Below are 25,174 nucleotides of genomic sequence, written 5' to 3'. Positions count from 1 at the left end.
GGTGTGGACATTTGATTTGATTGAAGTATAGTCGCGCGCGCACGCGCGCGCACACACACACACACACACACACACACACACACACACACACACACGAAAGAGAGAGAAAACCGAAAAGGACAAAAAAAGGCAGCTAGGCCGACATCAATGGCGGCCCGGCCCCAGCAGCAGTAACACTAACAGCAGCAGTAACACTAACAGCAGCGGTAACAGCACACAGCTGGTGTGTTGGTTTATGGGACAGGGGCTTCTTCACGGCGTCATAAATCTCAGCAGCACTCCGTCTTTTAGGGTCTCTTTTGTCCTGCCATCGCTAAAAAGCCACCAAAGCAGCTCTTTCTCTCTTCTTCAAGGACGGTGGGGTTTTTTAGTGCTTGTTTGCGAGCATTAATCTGCCCTCCTCTCTTCTCTGACTGGACAGTCAGGCACAAAAAGATGGAAGGCGGGAAGGGGGGCGACGGACGGACTCGGCGGCTCAAGCCGGGCCCCAGAACATATTCTTGGACAGTTGTGGACATGGTACTTTACTTGAGTAATTACTTTTTCTAAAATACTTTACAGCAGTGGTTCTCAAACTTTTTCATGTCAAGGACCCCCAAATCGATATGGACCCCCATCTAAAAATGTTTTGTGCCAGGGACCCCCAGAGGAGAAGATTTGTGTTAAATATATTTTGAATATATATTTTTCAAAACATTTCAAAAATAGCAGATGTGCAAGCTTGAAGCGTGGCACGACGTGGCGTGCTGTGAGCTTGTAGATCTGCTATTTTTGAATAGCCAACGTTGGACCCCACTTCGAGAACCAATGCTTTACTTTGCTTGAGTATTTCAATTAAAAAAAAAAAAACTTTATACTTCTACTCCACTACATCTCAGAGGCAAATATTGTACTCCACTACAATGATTTGAAAACGTTTAGTTACTAGTTACTTTACAGATTGACATAAATCAATGCAAATACTTACAGTAAGTACTTTCACTCGAGTAACATTTTGAATGCAGGACAGGTATTGCTACTTTTACTTTAGAATAAAAAGTCTTGAGTACTTCATCAACACCACTGACTAGCCACCGATTTGGCGGGGGGCCGGACACAAAAAAAACAGTGTACTTAAATGTTGAAACAAGGCGCCTTTTCAGCTGGACATTGTAGGTCCATTCAAGCTGGTTTGAACACGGGGACATGTTGACATGTTTGGGTACATAAATACCGTAAATTTGCCATCTCTTTGTGTGTATTCACATAGTTAAAGGCTTTGCAGCGACCGCTGTATATTAACTAACAATGTGAATCTGTCCCAGGCACCCCGTGTACAGTACATTATAGATCATAAATCAGGTCCCACGGGGCGCCAATGGCCTAGCGGTTAAGGCACATACCACATATAAGCTCTAATGCAGCCTGACAGCGAGTCATGGGTTTGATTCCTTTGCTGCGTGTCACTCCATGTCTCTCTCACTGTTTCCTGTCACTCCCCACTGTACTAGCAAATAAAGGCAGAAAAGTCCCAAAAATATCTTAAAATAAATACATCAATTTACAATTTAGGCATTTAGCAGACACTCTTAATCCAGAGTGATTTACAGTAAGCAAGGAAAACACAAGTTAATACATCAAATGCATAGAAATAGTAATCTAGGATCATAGGTAAACCAAGACCAACCAGTCTATGGGTCGGGACCCATTTGTGGGTCACTACTCGCTGGCAAATTCCTATCGGTCGCAAATAAAAATGTTTTAATTTCCTACAATTTTCTTTAAAAAATACTATTTCAAAGGATGCAAATTTAAAGTTCGCCGATTTGGCCCCGGTTTCCTGCACAAGTGCTGAAATGTTTACCATTGAGCTAATAGAGCCTGCCTGCTTGCTCAGGGGATAAATTGAATCTTGATCATCAGGTCAACATTCGCGTCAGATCCTGTGTCTAGGTGAGACATGACCTTTGACACGATCTAAATGTCTCAATAGAAGAGCAGGGAGAAAAAATACAACCACCCCAATTGTATAAGTTATATGGTATTAACTGATTACCTGCCAAAGACGTATATATACGTCTTTTAATAATCAGCTGTTGTCCGCCAAAGACGTATATATACGTCTTTGAAAAAAAGGATTTTTTTTTTTTTTTTTTTCAAATTTTTTTTTTTTTTTTTTTTTTTGAATTTTTGTATAATTTCAACCCTTGTCGAATTACGAACAGATTAGGAGCTAAAAATGTTCGAAGATTTGCTGCTCCATTCACTTCAATGTTAAAATTCAAACGGACAAACAATTCACTTTGTTTTTTGGTTTAAAACTACTGGTTTTGAGCTATATTGAAACATCAAACAACACATGTCAACGAGGTCAAAATGACCTCGTTGACATTTGTGAAACCACACCTGAATCTCATCTGTGATTAGAAACCATCTGGGGATCAATCATACTGGAGGAAAAAAATCTGTGGCTACGCGAACAGGTACCAAAATCATGGCAAAACCCTGGCAGAGGCTACAGACTGTTCTGAAAAAACTCTGGCAGGCATTGTGTTAACATCTACTCTAGACTACCATACAAATTGGATTAAATTCAAATTAATTCATTAAAGAAAAGTTACATAGTGGGCGGCAGCGGCTCAGGGGTAGAATGGCCGCTAGAGCGACTGGATGGCAACCGCAAGGTTACCAGTTCGATCCCGGGCTCCCCCAGAGTTAGTGTCGAAGTGTCCTTGAGCAAGACGCTGAACCCCTAATTGCTCCCGATGAGCAGGTTGGTGCCTTGCATGGTTTCCTCCGACATCGGTGTGTGAATGTGTGTGTGAATGGGTGAATGTAATGCACAATCTATGTAAAGCACATACACATTCAATCCCTACAGAAACATAAGTGATGTTCAAGTACAATTCACCAGTGAACTAGAAAAGAGAACGGAAGTCCACTGACTTTGCTTCATTGGCTGTTTATCGTTAAACAGTAAAACATAAAATATACTTGTAAACACAGTTTTAAAATACATATAATTAGGTCAACTAACTGAAAACAGTCCTACCTATACTATTTACCCTTAATAGATTGAATGAAGAATATATTATTGTCCTCCCCATATTTTCTCTTTTATAAATAAGAACTGAAAATGAGTCAATAAAAAATCCTTAGGAGTTCACGCTGTCTGTGAAGCCTCATTTATTCACTGTCCATATGGACATGACCATGAATGCAGACATACAATTATGCTTCCCTTATCCCATTCAATCCGGGAACGCATCTGTGTCATTTTAGATTTCTTTGACTATTCAAAAATAGCAGATATACAAGCTCATAGCGCTATGAGCTTGAAGATCTGCTAATTTGGATTTTTTTTTTACATATATCTTTATATTTAAAGGGAACATTTGTAACTCAAATCTTTGCTTCTTGAGATTCTACAAATGTCTTCTAAAACAGTTTTCTGAAAAAAACATATGTCGCTATATCAGTGGTGCTTACCTTTTTCATGTCAAGGACCCCCAAAATGTATTTGGCCGCGGAACATTTTGTTCCAGGGACCCCCAGAAGCAAAGATTTGAGTCAAAAATGTTCCCTTTAAAAATATATATCTATATTCAAATATTTGCACAAATGTTGAAGATTTTCCAGAAACAGCAGATCTACAAGCTCATAGCTTGTTTATCTACTATTTTTGAATAGCCCAAAGTATAAAATATGGATGAAGTGCACATGCATTCCCGGTTTGAATGGGTTATGCATGAAAGGTAGTTTCTGATAACTACATCACTGCATAACTCAGTTCAGACATAATGTTCAGACAAGCTTTTGTCACAATGGTTATTATTTGTGACGCTATGCAATTCTGATATATTGCCACATTTTCTTTCAAAGTAATTTGGTGGTGGATGTGTGGATCGGGTACAGTTATTAGTCAATAGCTACTTTTCTTATTTCCACACTTCTCCATACTTTCCACACTGTAGGAATGTAGGAACCCTGAATGAAACACAAAAGCCATGCAAGGTGACAGATCACTCAGTCCAGGCCCGCATGGCATGGCTGGCGTGGGCCAACCATGGAGGCTATAGCGCTAAAAAGAAAACGCTTCTCTCACTGAAAAAAACGACGCACGCCTCACTTCCCGTCGTGTCATCACCTACTCCACCGTTTTCCTCTCCCCCTCCTCCTCCTCCAGCGGCGTGCAAACGGAACCCCTCTCCCCGAGATCAAAATCAAAGCGCTCCACACGTGAGGCCTCAATGTGTGTGTGAGCTGTCCCGGGGGGGGGGCTAGCGGCCCAAGGGGCGCTTGCTTCCTCGGGCCACCGGGGTTGCTTTGCTGCTAGCCCTGGGAAGTGAGAGGCGACTGGCATTTGTCTCCACTCGCCCCACACCCCCTGGTTATACCCCCCCCCCCTCATTATGGGACGACAGACCTGCACTCTGGACTGACCGCAAAACCCCTGTGAGTGTTAATGTAACCATGAGTGTAGAGTAGAGTAGACCCCCCCCCCCACACCTAGCAAAACAGACCCCCACAGCGCACCGAGAAGTAACACCAGACACCAACACCACTGTAGGAAATGAACAACCCCCCCATGGGGCAAAACTACAAACAATATAAATGAACAACCCCCCCATGGGGCAAAACTACAAACAATATGAAATAAACAACCCCCCCCATGTGGCAAAACTACAAACAATATGAAATAAACAACCCCCCCATGTGGCAAAACTACAGACAATATGAAATAAACAACCCCCCCATGTGGCAAAACTACAGACAATATGAAATGAACAACCCCCCATGTGGCAAAACTACAGACAATATGAAATGAACAACCCCCCCATGTGGCAAAACTACAGACAATATGAACTGAACAACCCCCCCATGTGGCAAAACTACAGACAATATGAAATGAAGCTGAAACATGTTCTACATTCTCACCACAGACGCAAAATGCTGCGCTGCGAGCTTGTACATCTGCTAATTTTGAACTTTTTTAGAAAAATGCTGAAAGTGTTAAAAAAAACAAATCTTTTCTTCTGGGTGGGGGGGGGGGGGGGGGGGTCTCCCATGGGACAAAATATTTTCAGATAGCGGTCCATGCGGCCAAATACATATACATTTGGGGGTCTTTGACACACAAGTTTGAGAACTACCGGTTTAGAAGGCATTTTGCAGAATCGGCCTCACGTCTTAATGGGTTAAAGTGACACATCTGAGTACTTCTTCCATCGGTGCTACAAACGCACAACACCCCCCTCCACCCCCCCCCCCCCCTCCCTTTCATTACCAGTGACTTTAAAGGATTAGAGGTTGAACTGTGTCTATTCATCGGCTGCTCTCTTCCATTCTCCTCAGGTGTTGTAAAACCATAAATCTCTCTCGTCCAGTCTCTCTTTGGCTTGAAAAAAAGAAGAAGAAAAAAAAACATCCCACCCCTCTCCTTCCCTTCCCCCGACTTTATGAGGAAGTTCTCCACCAAACATGTGAGGACCTGGCAACCCCTGTGAAAAAAAAAGCCTGCGGATTCACAAAAAAACGTGTTTTATTTATTTATAGCCTATGCTCTTTTCCCGTGCTGGCAGGACATCCAACAATCTTAACAAAATGATGAATGAAGATAATAAGTCAGATAACAGAAGGATCTAGAACAACAGGGGTTTTCAAAGTGGGGTCCGGGGACCTCCAGGGGCCCTCGAGTTCCATGGTGCAAAAATGTGTTCAAAGACCTGGAACTTTGTCATTTTTAGACTTGAGCTAAAAAGCATTATTTTACGCTTTGGGCTATTCAAAAATAGCAGATATACAAGCACATAGCGCGGCTACGAGCTTGTAGATCTGCTATTTCTTTTTTATCGTGAAAATCTGTGCAAATCTTCTGAATATATATATATTTAAAGCGAACATTTTTAACTCAAATCTTTGCTTCTGGGGGTCTCTGGAACAAAATATTTTGATGGGGGTCCGCGGCTAAAAAACATATAATTTTGGGGGTCCATGACATGAAAAAGATTGAGCACCACTGATATAGAAACATAGGTTTTTCAGAATACTGTTGAGATTTAGGAGACATGTAGAATCGGCTTCAGGTCTCAATGGGTTAATATAGCACTTGCCCGAAATACGCAACAAGTTGTGAAAATGTAAAAAGAAAAGATTACATATCTCGTATGGGGGTCAACACAATATTTCAGATGGGGGTCCACGGCTAAATACATATTCATTTGGGGGGTGGGGGGGTTCCTGTCCCTGACATGGAAATGGGTGGGCAACCATCTCATTTTGATCTACCAGGACCCATATATTATATAGTCGCTGTCGGGCAAAAACCTCTCATCTCCATATTTTAACTTTGTGTTTTTTCGTAAATGAACGTCCTACTTCATCATTCTACAGCGTCACACAAAAGCATCAACAAGTAGCAGATCCACAAGTGATGCTTTTCGAGTTTTTCAGTTTTGGATATATGAGGTTTCCATCCGAACAGAGAAAATGTTATTTGATGACTCAAACTTAACATTTCTTATTGACATAATGTTTGCTAGAGATAATTCTATGATCACAGATCGGATAACAAAGTTATGCCAATATATATATATATATATATATTTTTTTTTTAAACTATTCCCTCAAGATATTTTACATTTATTATTCATATTAACCCATTAAGACCGGGAACGTATCTGTGTCATTTTAGATTACCTTGGCTGTTAAAAAAATAGCAGATATACAAGTATACAACGAAGACACACAATACCCTATCTCAAAATGGGCTGTTCCAGGGACCCCCAAGAAGCAAAGATTTGAGTTAAAAATGTTCGCTTTAAAAAACATATATTCAAAGATTTGCACACATTTTCACGATAAAAAAAAAATGCAGATCTACAAGCTCATAGTGCGGCACTCAGTGCAGCGATATGAGCTTGTATATCTGCTTTCCCGGTCTTAATGGCTTAAGTTAAAGAAATCATTCTTTAAGTTTTATTATAAAATGACTCGACTTATTCTATTCAGCAGCCTACAATAACAAGCAACAGTTATGTCCTCTTGACTGGCACTGGGTGATCATGCCAGCCTTGTAAAACAGCTACGTGATCACCGTTCCAGGCACGGTCGCTACCCACCCTGATCTACACGCTCTCTTAAATCAACCCTGATCTATAAGCTCTCTTAAATCAACCCTGATCTATAAGCTCTCTTAAAATCAACCCTGATCTATAAGCTCTCTTAAATCAACCCTGATCTAACAAGCTCTCTTAAAATCAACCCTGATCTACAAGCTCTCTTAAATCAGCCCTGATCTACAAGCTCTCTTAAATCAACCCTGATGTACAAGCTCTCTTAAATCAACTCTGATCTACAAGCTCTCTTAAAATCAACCCATCAATTGAAAGAAATATGAATACATTTAGAATCTTTTAACACAAATCTTCTCTTCTGGGGGTCCCTGGCACAAAACATTTTCAGATGGGGGTCCATGGCCAAATACATGTCATTTTGAGGGTCCCTGGCACAAAAAGGTTTGAGAACTAACTGATTTTAGAAGGATTTTTTTTGCGGCCTCAGGTCTTAATGGGTTAGGAAAAAAGAAAGCTCCCCCCCGAAAAAAACAAAAAAAAAAGAGTGCATTTTGTCCAGGAGGTCCTGTCTAGCCCACCCAGACAAAAGCAGCTCTCTGCAGCTGCAGAAACACCAGGTTTATTGGTGCCCACCACCCCAATACACCCACCAGCCACCCTGTGAGCCCAGCAGACCTTCGTTAAAAAGGGTATCCTCTCACGTAAGGCCATGTGACTTTTACAACCATGGCATTACTGGGGGGTGGAGAGGGGGGCTGACCACCAACAGATCTCATCTAAACCACTTAAAACCCTATTCTTGGTTGATCAGATTCCCAAGGGCTCTACAGCTGTAATTCCCAACCTTTTTCTTTTTTTTTCATTTCAAGGACCCCCACTTTGATATGCATTAGACCACAGAGTCACTATTTGATACAATATTTTATCCCCATGACTAATTTGTCAGTTATAATTGAATCTCTCAAGACAGATTCTGCTAAGATTCTGCTAACACGCAGAATCTGTCAGCACCACTGCCCTAAACGTGTAGTGTTGTTGTTAGTAGGAATAAACAGTTCTCACACGGGAGGAAGTGGATGGAACACACACACACACACACACACACACACACACACACACACACAGAAAAGGGATGCTAGGGGTAACCTCGCCAAACCAAAGACCCAACTGAATTATTTAAGTTATCAACTGGGCATTGAGCCTAAGTTATAGATGGCCCATCCTTTGCCATGCAGTGTGAACTACAGCTCACTGAAATTAACCCGTTCAATCCGGGAACGCATTAGGCCTGACCTCGAGTATTCAAATAGTCGCCTAATCAATCGAGGGTTGTTTTTTTTTAAATAAAGAAATTACATTACTTTCTTCTTTAACTCTTTTTGCATAATTGGACTGAGATATTGGCCTAATTTGTTATATTAATTAACTAATAGTTTGCCAAAAAATTAGGATGGGGGGGGGCAACGGCATGGCCTGAAGCCACAGTGAGACAAACGAAAGACGTTTCAAATTACACCGTTCGTTCTAGATACTTACTTCAGCGAGTTCTTTGTTTTGTTTTTGTTGTGTGGCATTCAAATCAAAACACAAAGTATCCAGTACCACACACTGTACATTACACTGGAGAATGGATCAAAGTCAAGGCCGGTAAGATAAAGCGACACTGATGATGGCTTTGTAACTTATACTTTGTGGTTATTTTCCGGGCCCAGTGACATGGTTTTGGACCACAAAGTAGAAAATGAGACTTTGAGAGCTCAAGTCATACATAAACTAAACAACCTATCGAGATACACCAACAATGAGACGTATCGTTGCTGTCGAGCTAAAAACCTCTTATCTCCCTTATTCTAACTTTGTGTTTTTTCATAAATTAACGCCCTACTTGATCATACTACAGCGTCACACAAAAGCTTCAAAACGTAACAGATCCACAAGCTCAGAACGCGGCCCATTTTGAGCTTGTGGATCTGCTACTTTTGCTACATTTGAATTCTGAAAAGTAACCGTTTTTGGAGAAAATATAAAGAAAAAACAACAACATTTTATATACAGAAAATAGCCAATCTATATAGTTTGCGATGCATATGAACTTATAGACTGTCTATATCTGCTGTGTGACACATCGGGTATAAAACAGAGCTTAAGTGGTTAAATCGTTTTGTTAAGTGGTTAAGACTTTTACTTTCGTATCTATGATAGTCTTGGTTTGTATCTATAGTCACTGGAAATCCGCGTGCAAACCCAGTACTTCTCCGTACATGGAGGCCTACAGAAAAAACGTAAAAAGTACAGACCCTGTAGCCAGTAGCCACAGATGTTAACTCGACATTAGGAACCTGTGTGCATTGTATTAGTCCATATTTTTCAATCTATACGTGCTTCAATCCCATCTGTGCCTGAACGTGGTAGTTATGGTGGCTGTGTAACTCTGAGAGTGTACAAATGGAACCAAATGGACCCTTACGGGTCCATTTGGTTCCATTTGTACACTCTCAGAGTTATGGGGGTCCTTGAAAATAAGACAACCACTATGCCACACTAAATGGAACAGAGCCTTAATTAGTATCATTGGTAACACCCGTGAAGGAAGTAAGAAGAGACCCAATTCATTCCCAATATGGCTGCTGTGCTGCGCATAGAGCCTATACAGGGAACTTCCGACAGAATCCGACGCAGGCGGGATTAAAACACACATCTACTGAAAAAAAATCAATGAATCAAAAGGTTGACTTACATCAGACTTGGTGGACATGTCCTCCATGTCCGAGTCGTTCGGGTCCACCAGCTCCTGGAACGGGGGCGGCCCCAGCCCCGCCCCCGACGACGACTTCCTGCGGAGCTCCGCCTCTTCGCCGCCGCCGTCCGCCCACGATTTACCCGCGTGCGGAACCCCCTGGTGGTGGGCCCTGTCTTTCAGCAGTTTTTTATCCAGGTGGTGGTGGTGGTGGGGGGGGCCGTGGTCCGACGCGGTCGTCGTCGACTTCCCCGATAAATCCACAAAGCCCTTCTTCCGCTTTTTGGTGGCCGCGGCGCCGTCGCTGTCGAGCGCGCCGGACGGCCCGGACGGGCGCTTCATGCCGAGGGGCGCGCCCGTCCCCGTCCCCCCGTGGTGGGGGGCTCCCAGCCCTGTCCCCCCGTGGTGGGGGGCTCCCAGCCCTGTCCCCCCGTGGTGGGGGGCTCCCAGCCCCGTCGCCTCGGTCCGGTGGTCCTTGGATATGGGGCTGCATGGATTAAAGCAAAAAAAAAAAATCTCACCACTGAAACATTTTGTTGGGCCTAAAAATCGTAGTCCTGCGATTTTTGAAAGGGGGGGAAAGGACCCCCCCCCCCCACACACACACACACACACGTACACTTATGCTGTGTTTCATAAACAAGCGACAATTATGTAAAATAATAATGTTTTGGTAGCCATACAGCCAGCTAGTTTTGAAGAAATTGCAGATTGAGGCTTTAACATGCTTTTATGAAATATCCAAGATCATTGGGGTTTTCTGGAAGATTGAAAGTGTATTCTATTGCTAGTTTGGCCACTTCAAATACTCTTTAATACTATTAAAATAACTTGGAAAAAAGGCTGTCTACAAACGTGTCACAGAGGTGTTGTAAGCTTGTAGATCGGCTATTTTCGGTGAGTGACATGCAATAATGATTGTTGAACAAATAATTGCGATGAACGATTTAATCATGCTTTCTTGGCATTGAACATCTGAACACATACGAATCATCAACAAATTAAAATTATGATTCTGTTTGCCTTTTAGGCTGTGAACAAATATTGCATAGAGCAGATATGAAAAAATAACTTTAAATAAAAGTAAATAAATATATTTCATATATTTTTTAACAAAATAGCCGATCTACAAGATCATTTTGACATTTTTTTTTATATGAACATTTTAGACAAAAAAAAAGTTATGAAACAATTCTAAGGATTATCTCAAATAATAGCAATCAGGCGATTATGTCGTCATTGTCGCGGAGAAACCTCTTACAGTATCTCCATATTTTGACTTTGAGTGTTCTTTCATAAATTAACGGCCTAACTTGATCACACTACTGACAGCGTCACACGAAAGCATCAAAAGTAGCAGATCCACAAGCTCGAAACGCGGCGCGAAGCGACGCGTTTCGAGCTTGTAGATCTGCTAATTTTGCCATTTTTTAAATTTCAATCCTGAAAAGTCACAGTTTTCGACATATGAGGTTTCCACCCGACAGAGACGATCACGTGACAACGGCGCCATAGGCCCCTTACTTGGATATGGACCGCGGCTCCTTGAAGCCCATCTTGGGGTTGTTGGCGTCGCGAACAGGAACGGGTGGCTGGTGGTTCTCTTTGGGTTTCCTGGAGGAGGACGAGGGTTCTTTGGGGGCTTTGCTGCCGGGCTCCCCTCCCCGGTGAGGAGGGGGGGGTGGCACCCCGCAGTCTCTGAAGGCACTTGTTTTGGGCTCTTTCAAGTCTTTGGAGGAGGAGGAGGAGGAGGAGGGAGCCTTCTCCTTGTGGTCCTTGGATGGCTTGTGGAGCTTGGAGAAGCTGGTGCTGTTGGTGCTGGTGGTGCTGGTGGTGGTGGTGAGCAGGGCGCTTCCCTTGGAGCTTCCGTCCTGTCATGGGGAAGAAGAAAAAAAGACACAAATAACTTTTTGATTTGATTTATTTGTTCAGAAAAACTTCCGCACACCTAAGAATAAAAGCTTATAGATCTGCTATTGTTGAAAAATCGTGAACATTTGTGCAAATCTTTGAATATATATATATTTTTAAAGCGAATGTTTTAACTCAAATCATTGCTTCTGGGGGATTCTACAAATGTCTTCTAAATCCTAACAAATCCTGAAACATCAAATCCAAACTTTTTTCATGTCAAAGACCCCCAAAATGGTATTTGGCCGTGGACCCCAAAGAAAAATTTGAGAAATGTTCGCTTTAAAATGTTAGATTTTACACACACATATATATATATATATTTAGGGGTGTGCCGATATATCGTCCCGCGATATATCGCGATACGTTTTCACGACGATATGTATCGTTTTGGAAAAAAAATATATCGTTTTGAAAAAAAAAACATTTTTTTTTTTTTTTTTTTTTTTTTTTTTACACCAATCAAAATAATCAGGCATGCAAACAGCCCCGAGGTGAAAAGGGCGACAACATGTTGTTTTTTTTCGGGTCAGGTGTCACACTATTGCCCTATTTGGATTCAAAACGGCTGAAAAGCTACAAGTTTGCATGTCTGAATAATGCAAAAACAGAATTATTTGTTTGCATTTCCTTTTTTTCTCCCCCATTTATTTTCATAATAAAAAAAGTGCGTATCGTATCGTATCGAAATCGTATCGAAGTTGTGAGCCAAATATCGTATCGTATCGTTTCGTGAAATTAGTGTATCGGCATACCCCTAATATATATATATATATATATATATATATATATATATTCAAAGATTTGCACACATTTTCACAATATTTTTTTTTTTTTGCAGATCTACAAGCTCGTAGTGCGGCACTCGGTGCCGCACTATGAGCTTGTATATCTGCTATGTTTTTGAATAGCCAAAAGAAATCTTAAAATGACACAGATGCGTTCCCGGTCTTAATGGGTTACAGGTGCGTAGGCAAACAAGTGCACATCAATAATGACCTTCTCTTCAGGCGTACCTGAAGAAGGTCATCAGTGACCTAAACGTTGCTTCTTCTCCTTCAATACATCCACTCCTGTACCGTGCAGTTCGTCAGTGTGCGGGCGTATTCTTTTATTATTGATTTGATTCATTCGAAATGCAATAAAAACCCACAGGGTTAGAGCAGTTTGAGGATAAACTACAAAAAACTATAAAATACAGTACATAGATAAAAACAAGCGCTCCACTATCTTTCTCTAGACCATGGTTCTCAACCTTTTTCAGGCCGTGACCCCCCAAAATAATCATATTTGAACTAATGACCCATTGACCCCCCACCCTGACAAGCACTTGGAATGTAGGAGTTGAGGCATTACATTGAGTTTGACTCGGTTTCACAGACAGATATTGAGAAAATAGCAGATCTACAAGCTCACACGAGGCGCTGTGAGCTTGTAGATCGGCTATTTTCAAAATTCTTTATTTGACAATTTGGCCAATGTTTGACCCGTTTTTATTGTATAGTTTGTTGATATATTTTGATGCAGTAATGGCCTTTTTTTTCTTCCCCATCTGGGGACCCACCCCAAAATCATGTGGGGACCGCCCTGGGGGTCCCGACCCACAGGTTGCGAACCACTGCTCTAGACCATACTGTAGATAGAGGAACCTTTTCTAATAGACATGCTTCAGCCTGCTGCTTAAAATAAAAGACCTCAGGTTGTTTGTAACTGGTTTCAAGGCTGTTCCACTGTGTAGTTCCTATGATCCCTTCCCAACCTTCAAAATTAGGAAGGCTCACATTTGCTGAGAAATAAGAAACATAATTCTGGAGACACTGTTGGGCTGCTACTCAGTTCAGAATCTACGGTGCATTACAAACGTTCTCGTTTTAAACTTAAAACGGTACACAAAAATGTGCATCTGAAAACATTTGAGGTGAGAAATGGGCAATGCAGTAACATTAACGTGCTCCATCAGAGCTCTCTCTCTCTCTCTCTCTCTCTCTCTGTCTCTCTCTCAAAACATAGCAAAGAACAAAAAATGCAGCAGGACTTAAAAAGTTAAGAAATTATTTCACAATTTGGGCTTATAAATCTGTATTAAGTATTAAGTATTCTGTAGTCGGAACGTAACCATCTGGAAATTCTGTATTTCAACCCGGATCTCCCTCTTAGAAACCAAACATCTACCAATCAGCCAAAGGAGAATAATCCCCCCCAATGAGCCAAAGGGGGGGATGGGGGATTCCCCTAATGATAACGTGCTGACAGGTGCAATAAGATTGAGCTCGAACTAAAGCCAAGACAACTTCATTTTATTTATTTAACTACCTCGTATAAAGTATTACCTGTTTGTTTTTTATTGCCGTTTAGTCATGCATATTGCACAAGACATTTTGGCTTTGTGGCGCGCTATAAACCTCATATATAAAAAGGTCTTAAATTGTTACACCCCCTCCAGGCAACAAAGAGATCAAAAACCCATGTGAGAGAGAGAGAGAGAGAGAGAGAGAGAGAGAACATGGCTTCCACAATGTTCAAACACTCTGTACTTCAGAAAGCTCTGACAAATCAATAGAAAATAAAACGGTTTTCGTCACTTCATTTTCCCACCTTCCATTTCTCCCCTGTGCAAAACTAATTATATTTGCACAGTCCTAAAATGATTCCTGGAAATCAAAACTTAGTCAAAGCCTAACTAGCAAGCTGCTTAGCAGAAATGGAAATAAAACATATATATATATATATATCTTTTAAGGGCGCTTGCGTGGCGCAGTGGTAAAGTCACTGCCCACCACCACGGAGGTTGTGGGTTCGAATCCACCGTGGTGCATACTGTATACGGCTTTGTCGAGCGTCTACACGAACACAATTGGCCTGTGTTCGGGGGAGGGAAGCCGGGCGGGGAGGAGGGTGATATCGGTCATTGCACGTACTCCTACGGGCTGGGGGGCGGGACCTGTCAGTGGGGAGTGTTGGGCGGGAGGAGTAGGACGAAGGCTCTACGTCCTCCTGGTGGGGGCTCCTCACTGGCAGGTGAGTCAGTAGGATACGACAGCAGTGACAACACAGAGATGCGTGTGGGGAGGAATTCATTGACGACTAAATTGGGAAGAAAAAGGGGCTAAAAAATAATTGGCTACTCTAAATAAAAAATAGAAAAAAAGATTCAAACATAGCAAAAGTAGCAGATCCACAAGCTCGAAACGCGGCGCGAAGCGACGCGTTTCGAGCTTGTGGATCTGCTACTTTTGATACTTTTGTGTGACGCTGTAGTAAGGCGTTCATTTACGAGAAAAAAAACGCACACAAAAACTTTAGAATACTGAGATAAGAGGGTTTTCCGCGCCAGCGGCAACAACATGACAGATTCTCCTCACGACGACAAACCCCCCTCCTGATTCTCTTGATTGGTCGGCTCTCCCCGTGCTTTCAACTGTTGTTACGGGGCAGAATGGATCCCACCACTCTCTCTCTCTCTCTGTGGCATGCTTGAGATTGTGTGGAAGAGATAGTGTGGCTCTGGCCTTGAGGAGGCTAAAAGGATTACTAATCCTTCCATCTCTCAATAAAAGACAACACTTTGCCTGTGCCACCCTGCAGTTATGTATTATTATCATCATCACTGGGAGGAGGGGGGGGGGGAGTAGATTAACCTATTCAATCCGGGAACGCATCCGTGTCATTTTAGATTTGAGCTATAACCATTATTAAAAATCTGCTAAAAATAGCAGATCTACAAGCTCATGAGAGCATGTAAATCTGCTATTTTTGAAAAATCTTGAACATTTCGAGCAAATCTTTGATTACATATATTTTTTACATTTTAAAGATTTTTTTTAAAACATCAAACTCAAATCTTTGCTTCTGTGGGGGTCCCTGGAAAAAGGGGGGGTCGGCGGCCAAATACATATCATTTTGGGGGTCCTTGACATGAAAAAGTTTGAGAACCACTGATATTATAGCAACATAAGTTTTTCAGAAAACTGTTGCTATAAAAAATGTTCTACAAGCTCATAGCGTGGCACTCGGTGCTACGCGCTAAGAGCTTGTAGATCTGCTATTTTTGAATAGTCAAAGAAATCCTAGAAATGACATGTGTTCCAGGTCTTAATGGATTTAAAAAAACAGAAATGGTGTCTCCTCTACTCTCCTCCAGTCCCTATCAATAGCCTCACAAAGGATCAAACTCTGACCCTTTTTTTGTGTCCAGTGTATGTATGCTGAGCGGGGGCAGCGGCTAGCCCTTTCAACCAGCCTCACATGCACCGCAAACCTACAAGAAAGAAGTAGCGCGCCACGCCGGGCCAGTGCTGCCAGCTCTCGTGAGAGAAATAAGCCAACCCACCTCCAAAAACAAGCCAAAAAACAAGCCAAAAGTTGTGGTAAATAAGCAGACTTGGCAACACTGCAGTGCCGGTGTGGAGAGATGAGAGAGGAAGTGCGTTTGGCTGTGAACAGGGACAGAGGGGGGTGGGGGGAGGGGGGGGGTCCGTTTCTTTCGCGGGGTCATGCCTCCGAGACCCCTTGTCAATATTTCATCAATGCAGTAAAGCCATTAAGCAGTCTAGACGGCGGGGCAGTTGTTACGACCTGCCCCTAAACCACCTTCTAAAAAACCTTTCATTTGGGAGGCCCTATATCCACTCCTGACCCCCGTGACCTCAGGATGTAAAAGCTGCCGGCCCCACTCACTCACACTAAAGTCTCCACCACACTCTACAACCACCCACCCCTCCCCCCACCCCGTACACAGCCACCAAACTTTGTGCCTATACTTCCCTCCTGGGAGGTGAAACTCCGACATGAAAGCTTGTTTATCTCCCCCGGGTTTTTAGTGTCCTTCCTCCTCCAGAGTGAAACACACACACACAGCCAGCCAGCCAGCGCACTGCGCCGCGCGGCCGCCATCGTTTCACTGACCACTAACGCCGTGGCATCTTTTAACCACAGTGGTTCTCAAACGTTTTCACGTCAAGGACCCAGAGATGTGTATCATGTTCCATCATATAAGGGCTTTTGGAGAGAAATGAGATTCGAGCCCTGCAGAGAGGTGGATGTGTGTGTGTCTGTGTCCAGCTGATGCTCGTTGACGCTCGTTAATGTTACATGCATCGAGGCAATGATGTTTCTACACTGTCAAATAGGCCTACATCTAATCTAAGATAGCATCAAAGCCAAAGCTTTTTTTTTTACAAGCCACCCTCTCTGGCTTATCCACAAGTTTCCTAGGGCATGGTGGGCATCACTTCCTGTCCATTTGATCAGGTATCAGGGATGAAATCGACAGGAAGTGATGCCCACCATGCCCTAGGAAACTTGTGGATATATAGCTATTTTGTTCAAGCTGTTGTTGTAGAATTTATATTCATGCAGTATTTATATTATATTTGTTATTAGTGTCTATATGTCCTCTGAAACAATGTGGTTTATAGCGAGAACTTACTTATTTTTGTGTGTAAAACACTTTGTAACTTTTTTTATGTGCTTTATAAATAAAGCACTTTTAAACTGAAGATGGCCAAATTGGCCACTGGAAAAATGATAATAATATCGTATGGTATCGATATCGTGAGCCCAATATTGTGTTTCGTATCGTGAAATTAGTGACACCCCTAACGAGTTCCGATAAAATGTTCTGAGAACGCCAATCCGAAGCTAGGAATTACTTCAATTATAGAAAAGTTGAGCGTTAATGCTTTAATGGGTTAAGAGGGAGTTTTTCGTTGCCACTGTCGCAAAATTGCTTGCTCAGGGTGGGATGTCGGGTCTCTTCTCTACATGTAAAGTGTCTTGAGACAACTTGTTGATTTGACACGTGATTTGACACTTTAATAAAATTGAATTGAAAAAAATTGAATTGAAAGTGGCTAAACTGCTTTTGATACTGTTAAACCATTTTGCTGGGGACCCATGGGGGTCCCGGGACCCCACTTTGAGAACCACTGTTTTGACAAACAGGTGACCGATTCAGCCCTATGTACTTCATCTAATGACAAATAATAATAATGATTTGTTTACTCATTCACTGCCTCTGTATCCGCCCTGTGTTTCATACAGCAGTGCTGCCATAACAACTGATTTCAATTTGACAATATTTGTCAAATTTGCCCAACCCAGTGATGGAGAGGGTTAGTGTGTTCAGAAGGGCTGCCCAACACTAAACCATACAGAGGATGTTAAAATAACCACCAGTGGGACTAGAGGCAGACCATACAGTACATGTCTATAAAAAAAAACTCTAGAAATCTACACGTTCCATGATTAAAGTTCTTTGAAGAAGGTGCTCTCTGCCAAATATAGCAGAGACATGTGGATTATATACATTCCCAGTCACATACATTGTATGCATACTTGATAACTGCTGCTATTTGATACGTCTTTTATCTGCCCAAGAGAATTGTATGTATATTTGTTTTGAAGTTTGACATTTGTTTTGATATTTGATATTTCTACACTTATACATGTAACTGTTGATTCGTGGGAAGTTGGTGCGTGGGTTACAGTAGCGACATACAGTGTGTGTGTGTGTGTGTGTGTGTGTGTGTGTGTGTGTGTGTGTGTGTGTGTGTGTGTGTGTGTGTGTGTGTGTGTGTGTGTGTGTGTGTGTGTGTGTGTGTAACGCTGTGTTACCGTATAGCATGCAGTCGTTTGCTGTAAGACGGACAATAATGTCCACAGGTTAGACTGTGAGTGTGCATATGCGTGTGTGCACGTGAATGTGCATGTGTGTGCGTGTGTGTGTGTGTGTGTGTGTGTGTGTGTGTGTGTCTGAATGTATGTATAAATATACGTGTCCATGTGTGTGTGTGTCCGTGTGCGCGTGTGCGTGTGCGTGTGTGCGTGTGTGCGTCCGTGTGTGTGTGTGTGTTCGTGCGCGTCCGTGCGTGTGTGTGTGTGTGTGTGTGTGTGTCCGTGCGCGTCCGTGCGTGTGTGTGTGTGTGTGTGTGTGTGTGTGTGTGTGTGTGTGTGTGTGTGTGTGTGTGTGTGTGTGTGTGCGTGTCCGTGTGTGTGTGACCTGCTGCTCCAGTGGTAATCCATCAGGCTCAGTGTGTTTACATTGTAAAGTGTTTCCATGTGCAGCAGGTCTCTGCTAGCTCCAGCATGCTAAATGATAGCGCTTAAACACACTCAAAATAACACCTAATGGAAGCAGCATGGACGCTTATTGACATGTTTAAAGGAATAGTTCAGCCAAGAAATGACTGTATTTCGATCATTAACCTACCCGGTAGTCTTTGACTCATGGAGAGTTTTAGTTTGTAAAACATTCCTTAACGGTGAATCCAGAATCCAGACATGACGTAAAAATGCGATGAATGGAATTAATCAGAGACCCGAAATACATTATCATTTAGATTATCTTCTACCGAAGTCCGCTGAGACAAGTTACCCAAATATCACTAAAGAAGAAGATTAACCGGCTCATGCATGGGCGCTTGCGTGCATGTGATTGTGAATGAGCTCCGGTTGAACCCTACGAGCACGCCCATCATGCGTGTTCTTCGCTCGTGCACGAGTCAAAAGACAGCACCAGGTAGGTAAACGATAGAAATAAAGTAATTTCTTTGGTGAACTACTCCTTTAAGCACCGGGGACAGATAGACCTTATGCTCTGAAAAGTGCAGACGCATGAGGTTCTTCCAGGGAGGATTCTAGTCAACTTTCTGATCAGATTTGTTGTGGTTTATTCAACTTTGTTACACCTTTACTGTTCCTGGTCAAAAGTGACCGCCATTTTGACCAACATTTATGGGCAAGACTATATCCAGTAGATGGAAATCTCACGTGCACGCGCACACACACGCACACGCATACAGCTGGCCCCTTTAGTGCCACACACACACAGTGAGAAATCTTCATCATACAAAATCTAAAGTTTGAGTCTTCTGTGTACCACAGCAGGTGAAATTGCTCTCTCGAGGGCACACAATGTCCAGAGGCACTCAGAGCGGGCAGTGGAGGCGAGACACCACAGGTGTTAATTTCGACCGTTTCATTCAAATCCTAAAAGAAAATGACATACAGTGACACAACAATAAGCCTATTGTTGTGGAGGGAAACATAATTGGTCTCGCTGCAGCAATCAGATGAAAAACGCTATATTTATGATTTTGGAGGGGGGGGTGAAATAGTGTTCTCAAATTGCAGCGCTTGACAAAATGTCTTTTGAGTTCATGAGCTGAGAGAGCTGGATTGTTCATGACGTACTGTAGCACGAGATCACACATGTACCGTGTTGAAGGAGAGAGCATAAGATTCAAAAAGAAAAGACGAAAGTCGGCATAATAATACTATAAAACACACACACTTTTTTTTCCCCCGATCGACAAGGTACACACACACACACACACACTGTGTGTGTGTGTGAAAACAAAGAAAAATCTTAACTAGGTACAGACTCAGTGAGCACAGTCTTGCGATCGAGAAAGGTCGTCACAGGCAGACCTGTATCCCGAGAGAAGACAGACTATGCACCCACTGCACACAAAAGGAAGTGGAAACCGAGCTACACTTCCTAACCGTCTGTCCATTGTACCAAGACATCAGAGACACATACTTCCCACAGATTACAACCACACACAGAGATTTTGAAAACATGACCAATGACAAAAAACTCCCATATCTGCTGGGAGAAGTACAACAATGTGCAAACACAGCAGCAAGATTCGTGAGTTGCTGTGATAGGAGAAGGATATCGAACGGAACACAACCACCCTAAAGACTAATCATTGTGTATATTCCTGCACTATACCTGCACCCAGTGATCTTGGTACATAGAAATTGATCTATTGAAGATTCTGACTTTCAAATGTACATTTTTTGTTTTGATTGTATCGCTGTATTGTTGTATTGTGCTTTTTGCTTTGGCAATGTAAACGTATGTTTTCTCATGCCAATAAAGCCCTTTGAATTGAATTGAATTGTGTGCCTCACATTCATACTATACAGTCGATGCTTTTGTGTGATGCTGTAGTATGATCAAGTAGGGCGTTAATTTAGTAAAAGAAAGTGTTGCGAAAGTGTCGACTAGACTCAGTCTCCTCTTAGACCAGCGTGCTTTGCAAGCTGGTAAAAAAGTTGTAAGTTGTAAGTCTAAAATCTGTGTACTTCTTGCACCACTGGGAAGCAACGCAGCGAGGAGCGAGTGAGCGCTCGTCTAGCCGGGAGGAGGAGGGGGTGTTGTACCTGCTGGACTGCTCAGTCGCTCACACATTGACTGACCTTTGACCCGTGGAAGCTCTTATTGCTCTTCTTGGCGTCGGAGAGGGCGGAGGTCAGGGAGCTGTTGGGCAGCGTGGGCAGCTTGAGGTGCTGCTGTCCGAACAGAGAGGTGGAGCCCTCCTGCATTACCATCACCTGCAACACAACAGCAGCACAACAACGCCTACGTGAACACAACTCTTACATGCACTCATCATGTGTATAGGCTCTATGCACAGCAGCCATTTTGGAGAAAAATTGGGCCTCTTCTTACTTCCTTCACAGGTGTTACCAATGATACTAATTAAGGCTCTGTTCCATTTAGTGTGGCATAGTGGTTGTCTTATTTTCAAGGACCCCCATAACTCTCAAAGAGTTACACACCCACCATAAGGGGCCATTTGGGAACCAAAATGGAGTGTTTCTAGTGAACCAACATGCACGATATCAGCACCCTGACCAGAATGGAACAGAGCCTTCATTAGTATCATTGGTAACACCTGTGAAGGAAGTAAGAAGAGGCCCAATTTCTCTCCAAAATGGCTGCTCTGCATAGAGCCTATTGCCTTTCAATACACGTGTGCTGTTCCAAGTCAGTCATGAGCAGTAAAACACCTGTTTTTATACATACACAAATTGTTTATAGTGAGACTGTGCATGAATGAATGAATGAATGTTTTATTTCCGTGTCCGGACAATTTCTTGACCCATCCCTCATGGCATTATCAGACACATCAATTTTAAAACAGAATAACAAACATTCCAGTGTATACCCACCCAGCAACTCATAATACTGATTAGAAACAAGCCACATACAGTACATACATTCATACCTGCACATAGAATACATAAACAATAATGAAAATTCATCTATTATAAGTCACCCTTCTCCTCCTATCCCACACTTTATAAAGATATTCTGAAAATGCAAAGATATGAAGAAAAAATTCAATTAAAGCACCATTCTCATAATCTATCAGGTTTAGATATGATCATAACACTAGAGGTTACCTTGTCCAAGAACCAAAGTTTTAAGATATTTATTTATACATCATTGTCTCTTTGGAATAAACTTTTAGAAATAATCTTACATTTTAGTATTGTTTTCGTATTTTGGTTTCCGGTTCTTTTCTCACATGTAATTTCAGCCATCTTATTTGTTAGTTTAGTATTGTGTATGTATGTATTGTGTGTTGAGTACTGACACTTGTAATTTCTGTATTTCTTTGAATGTTTTTTGTGTATGTGGACGCCATGAAGACTAGCTGGTTGCTATGGCACCAGCTAATGATACTTAATAAAATAAAATGAAATAAAATTAATCAAAATCATTAACTAATTTCTGTATCTGCTGGTCTTATGCTATATACTATATGTACTAGATATCTTGAAAAAACATTAAAGTTGGTTTATTTATATGGATGTATATAAATGACTGCAACTGGAGCTGTTGAACAGAACAAATTTCCTTCGGGATTAATAAAGTATATATCCATCTATCTATCTGATAAGATGAAGAATACAAATAATTACAATATAGGTGGGCTGCCACCAATGCAGAGGTTTTTGGCAAGCGCTCGCCTATTTTCACTGGATGTTCGCCCATTATGACGTGGTCGCAGGAACGCGTTACAAGCTTGTAGATCTGCTATCTTTGGCAAACGTTGGACTATTTTCGCCCCATTACGACATGCCCCGAATAAGGAAGGACGCTATAGGGTTCATGTGGTTAATTTCTTTTCAACAGATTTAAACTCTTGGGGTTATTAGTAACGGTCGAAGGTGAACTAAAGAAGACTGCTTTTGTTATGGTTGAGACTTAAGGAAGGCTAATGTATTAGCGCACAGCTCTGCTCGATGCCAAGAGCAGCACATGGCTACAAGGCACACATTCAAAGGCCTCAAATTGCCTGTTATTGCTGGAGTCTCCTACAGACAGTCATTACATGGCTAACAGGACGGCCAGACGCTGCTGCAGAAACAAAGACAACACAGCTGTTCCAATGCACCATATATGTAAAAGATTTGCACAAATGTTCACGATTTCCCCCCCAAAATTGCAGATCTACAAGTTAGATCTGCTATTTTTTAAGTATAAAAAATGTTTAGTGGTTAAAATGATTGTGGCGCTAATTAAGACCTGAGGCCGATTCCACAAATGTCTTCTACAGTATATCCTAACAGTTTTCTGGAAAAAAATGATAATACCCCTAGAACGAATACACTAGGGCAGGGGTCTTCAACGTTTTCAGGCCAAGGACCCCCTAGCTGAGAGAGAGATGAAGCAGGGACCCCCTCTATATTGTATAAAATTGTGTTTCAGATTCAACTTTTTTTTGTTTACGTGGTCTGCTCTTTTTTCCCCTCTACACCTATACCTCTTTGCCAAAAATAGCCGATCTACAAGCTCACAACGCCTCGCAGCGCGAGGCGTTGTGAGCTTGTAGATCTGCTATTTTTGATAAAAGTTCTCCTCAGAAAAGGGATGCTAAGATTCAAGTGGTTAAGGGGAAAAAAATCATATCACACATAGATTTGGCGGACCCCCTGTAGTAACTCTGAGGACCCCCTAGGGGTCCCGGACCCCCTGTTGAAGACCCCTGCACTAGGGTCCAAGTGGTCAAATGCATTAAAAAGTGCAGTGCTCTCCATTAACTATATGGCCACTGTTCTTTATGAAGTGCATACGTTTTGTTAGTTTTGTCAATAAATCAATCAATCAATCAATTAATCAAAGTAACTTGCACACCTGTTTGTACTTAGTCCCCAAAAGCATATATAGAAATCTTACTTTAGAGTCTTCTGAGCTTCGTTTGTGAGGATCCCGTTGCTGTGAAGGACAAAGACACAACAACGTTAGTGGACAGACAGACAGCCACGGTCTATACAGTTCGTCCTGTACAGTGCTGGAAGACTTCATCCATGTTCAATAACTAATCTTCATATCAATTCAATTCAATTCAATCTTTATTTCAGACCCACGGGCGATCCATATCACAATAAAAACACCATACAAAATGTAACAATAATAGAAAAATAAATACAATAAAAAGAATTCCACCATGTTCAGTTTCGAACATACAGACCAGTGCGCCAATGGTTCCACAGTCTAGAGGAGAACCTGACAGAACTACCTAACGGGTTACTTATGACAGCAATGATGTCATTTACTGACTCAGATGCCCTACACATAAATCTATACATAAGACTGCGTAGCACAGCAGAGCAGGTGGGCACCCCGACACTAACAAACATCTGGCTTGCACTGGAGCTTCTTGGAGCTCTCAGCAGCAGCCGCATACAGTCATTACAAGCCACTGTGAGTCGTCTGTGATGCTGCCTTGCTTGTAGCGACACCACAGGTGGGCAGTATATACAGAGGTGTACACAAAGATTTAAAGAGTGAAATAGGATCTATTCACAGCAGCCATAGTATGAAGGCATTCACAGGTGTTACCAATGATACTAATGAAGGCTCTGTTCCATTTAGTGTAGCACAGTGGTTTCCACGACCCCCATAACTCTGAGAGTGTACAAATGGAACCAAATGGACCCTTACGGGTCCATTTGGTTCCATTTGTACACTCTCAGAGTTACACACCCGTAAAGGGCCATTTGGGAGTGTTTCCAGTGAGTCAACATGCACAATATCAGAACCCTGACTCTGTTTGACCAGAATGGAACAGAGCCTTCATTAGTATCATTGGTAACACCTGTGAATGTCTTCATAATATGGCTGCTGTGAATAGAGCCTATCTTCACCGGTACTGAGCACATCCTAAATTTGCGACACAGCATGTTCCCTTGAGCATACAGCTTCCGACGCAGTGTCTATATATGTCCTTGTCATCATATAATTGGTCCTCACTAATGTTTGATATTGTCGCTGTCGGGCAGACATATTTTCGAGCATTTCGAGCTTGTAGATCTGCTACTTTTGCAATTTTTTTATGTGAATCCTGAAAAGTAGCAGTTTTGGACATAATATGAGGTTTCCACCCCGACAGAGACGATATCAGAAATGTGTTATTTCTTGACCACAAATGTACAGAGTGTTATTTAGATAGCGTGTTGTTTAAACAGAAGATGCCTGGTTTGATGTTTACCTGGTATCCTAGTTTCTTAGAAGAAGTGACTACATTCTTCTCTTTGCATTCAACTTATGTGACTATTTACTCTGCTGTTTATTGACTAAAGCAGTGGGTTCACAAACTTTTTCATGTCAAGGACCCCAAAAATGATGTTTTTTTGGCTGCAGACCGCCTGTCTTAAAGGGGAGATTGTG

General features: G+C 42.1%; 1 protein-coding gene across 2 annotated transcripts in view; it reads right to left on the bottom strand.

Moving 5' to 3' along the window:
* mllt3 (MLLT3 super elongation complex subunit) overlaps positions 1-25,174 on the bottom strand; it is a 124,577-nt gene that overhangs the window by 30,905 nt on the left and 68,498 nt on the right. For both annotated transcript variants that reach the window (XM_084043629.1, XM_084043628.1), the window contains exons 5-8: positions 23,681-23,719; positions 20,911-21,045; positions 11,317-11,663; positions 9,793-10,279 (exon numbers count right to left, since the gene is read on the bottom strand). In XM_084043629.1, coding sequence (XP_083899755.1) covers positions 9,793-10,279; positions 11,317-11,663; positions 20,911-21,045; positions 23,681-23,719 — 1,008 coding nt within the window. The remainder of the gene's footprint in view (positions 1-9,792; positions 10,280-11,316; positions 11,664-20,910; positions 21,046-23,680; positions 23,720-25,174) is intronic.

Source organism: Gymnoscopelus microlampas, assembly GCF_963454915.1.
Source record: "Gymnoscopelus microlampas genome assembly, chromosome: 19".
Taxonomy (NCBI): domain Eukaryota; kingdom Metazoa; phylum Chordata; class Actinopteri; order Myctophiformes; family Myctophidae; genus Gymnoscopelus; species Gymnoscopelus microlampas.
Note: the sequence above shows the minus strand (reverse complement) of the source record. Positions and strands in the feature narration are given on the sequence as shown.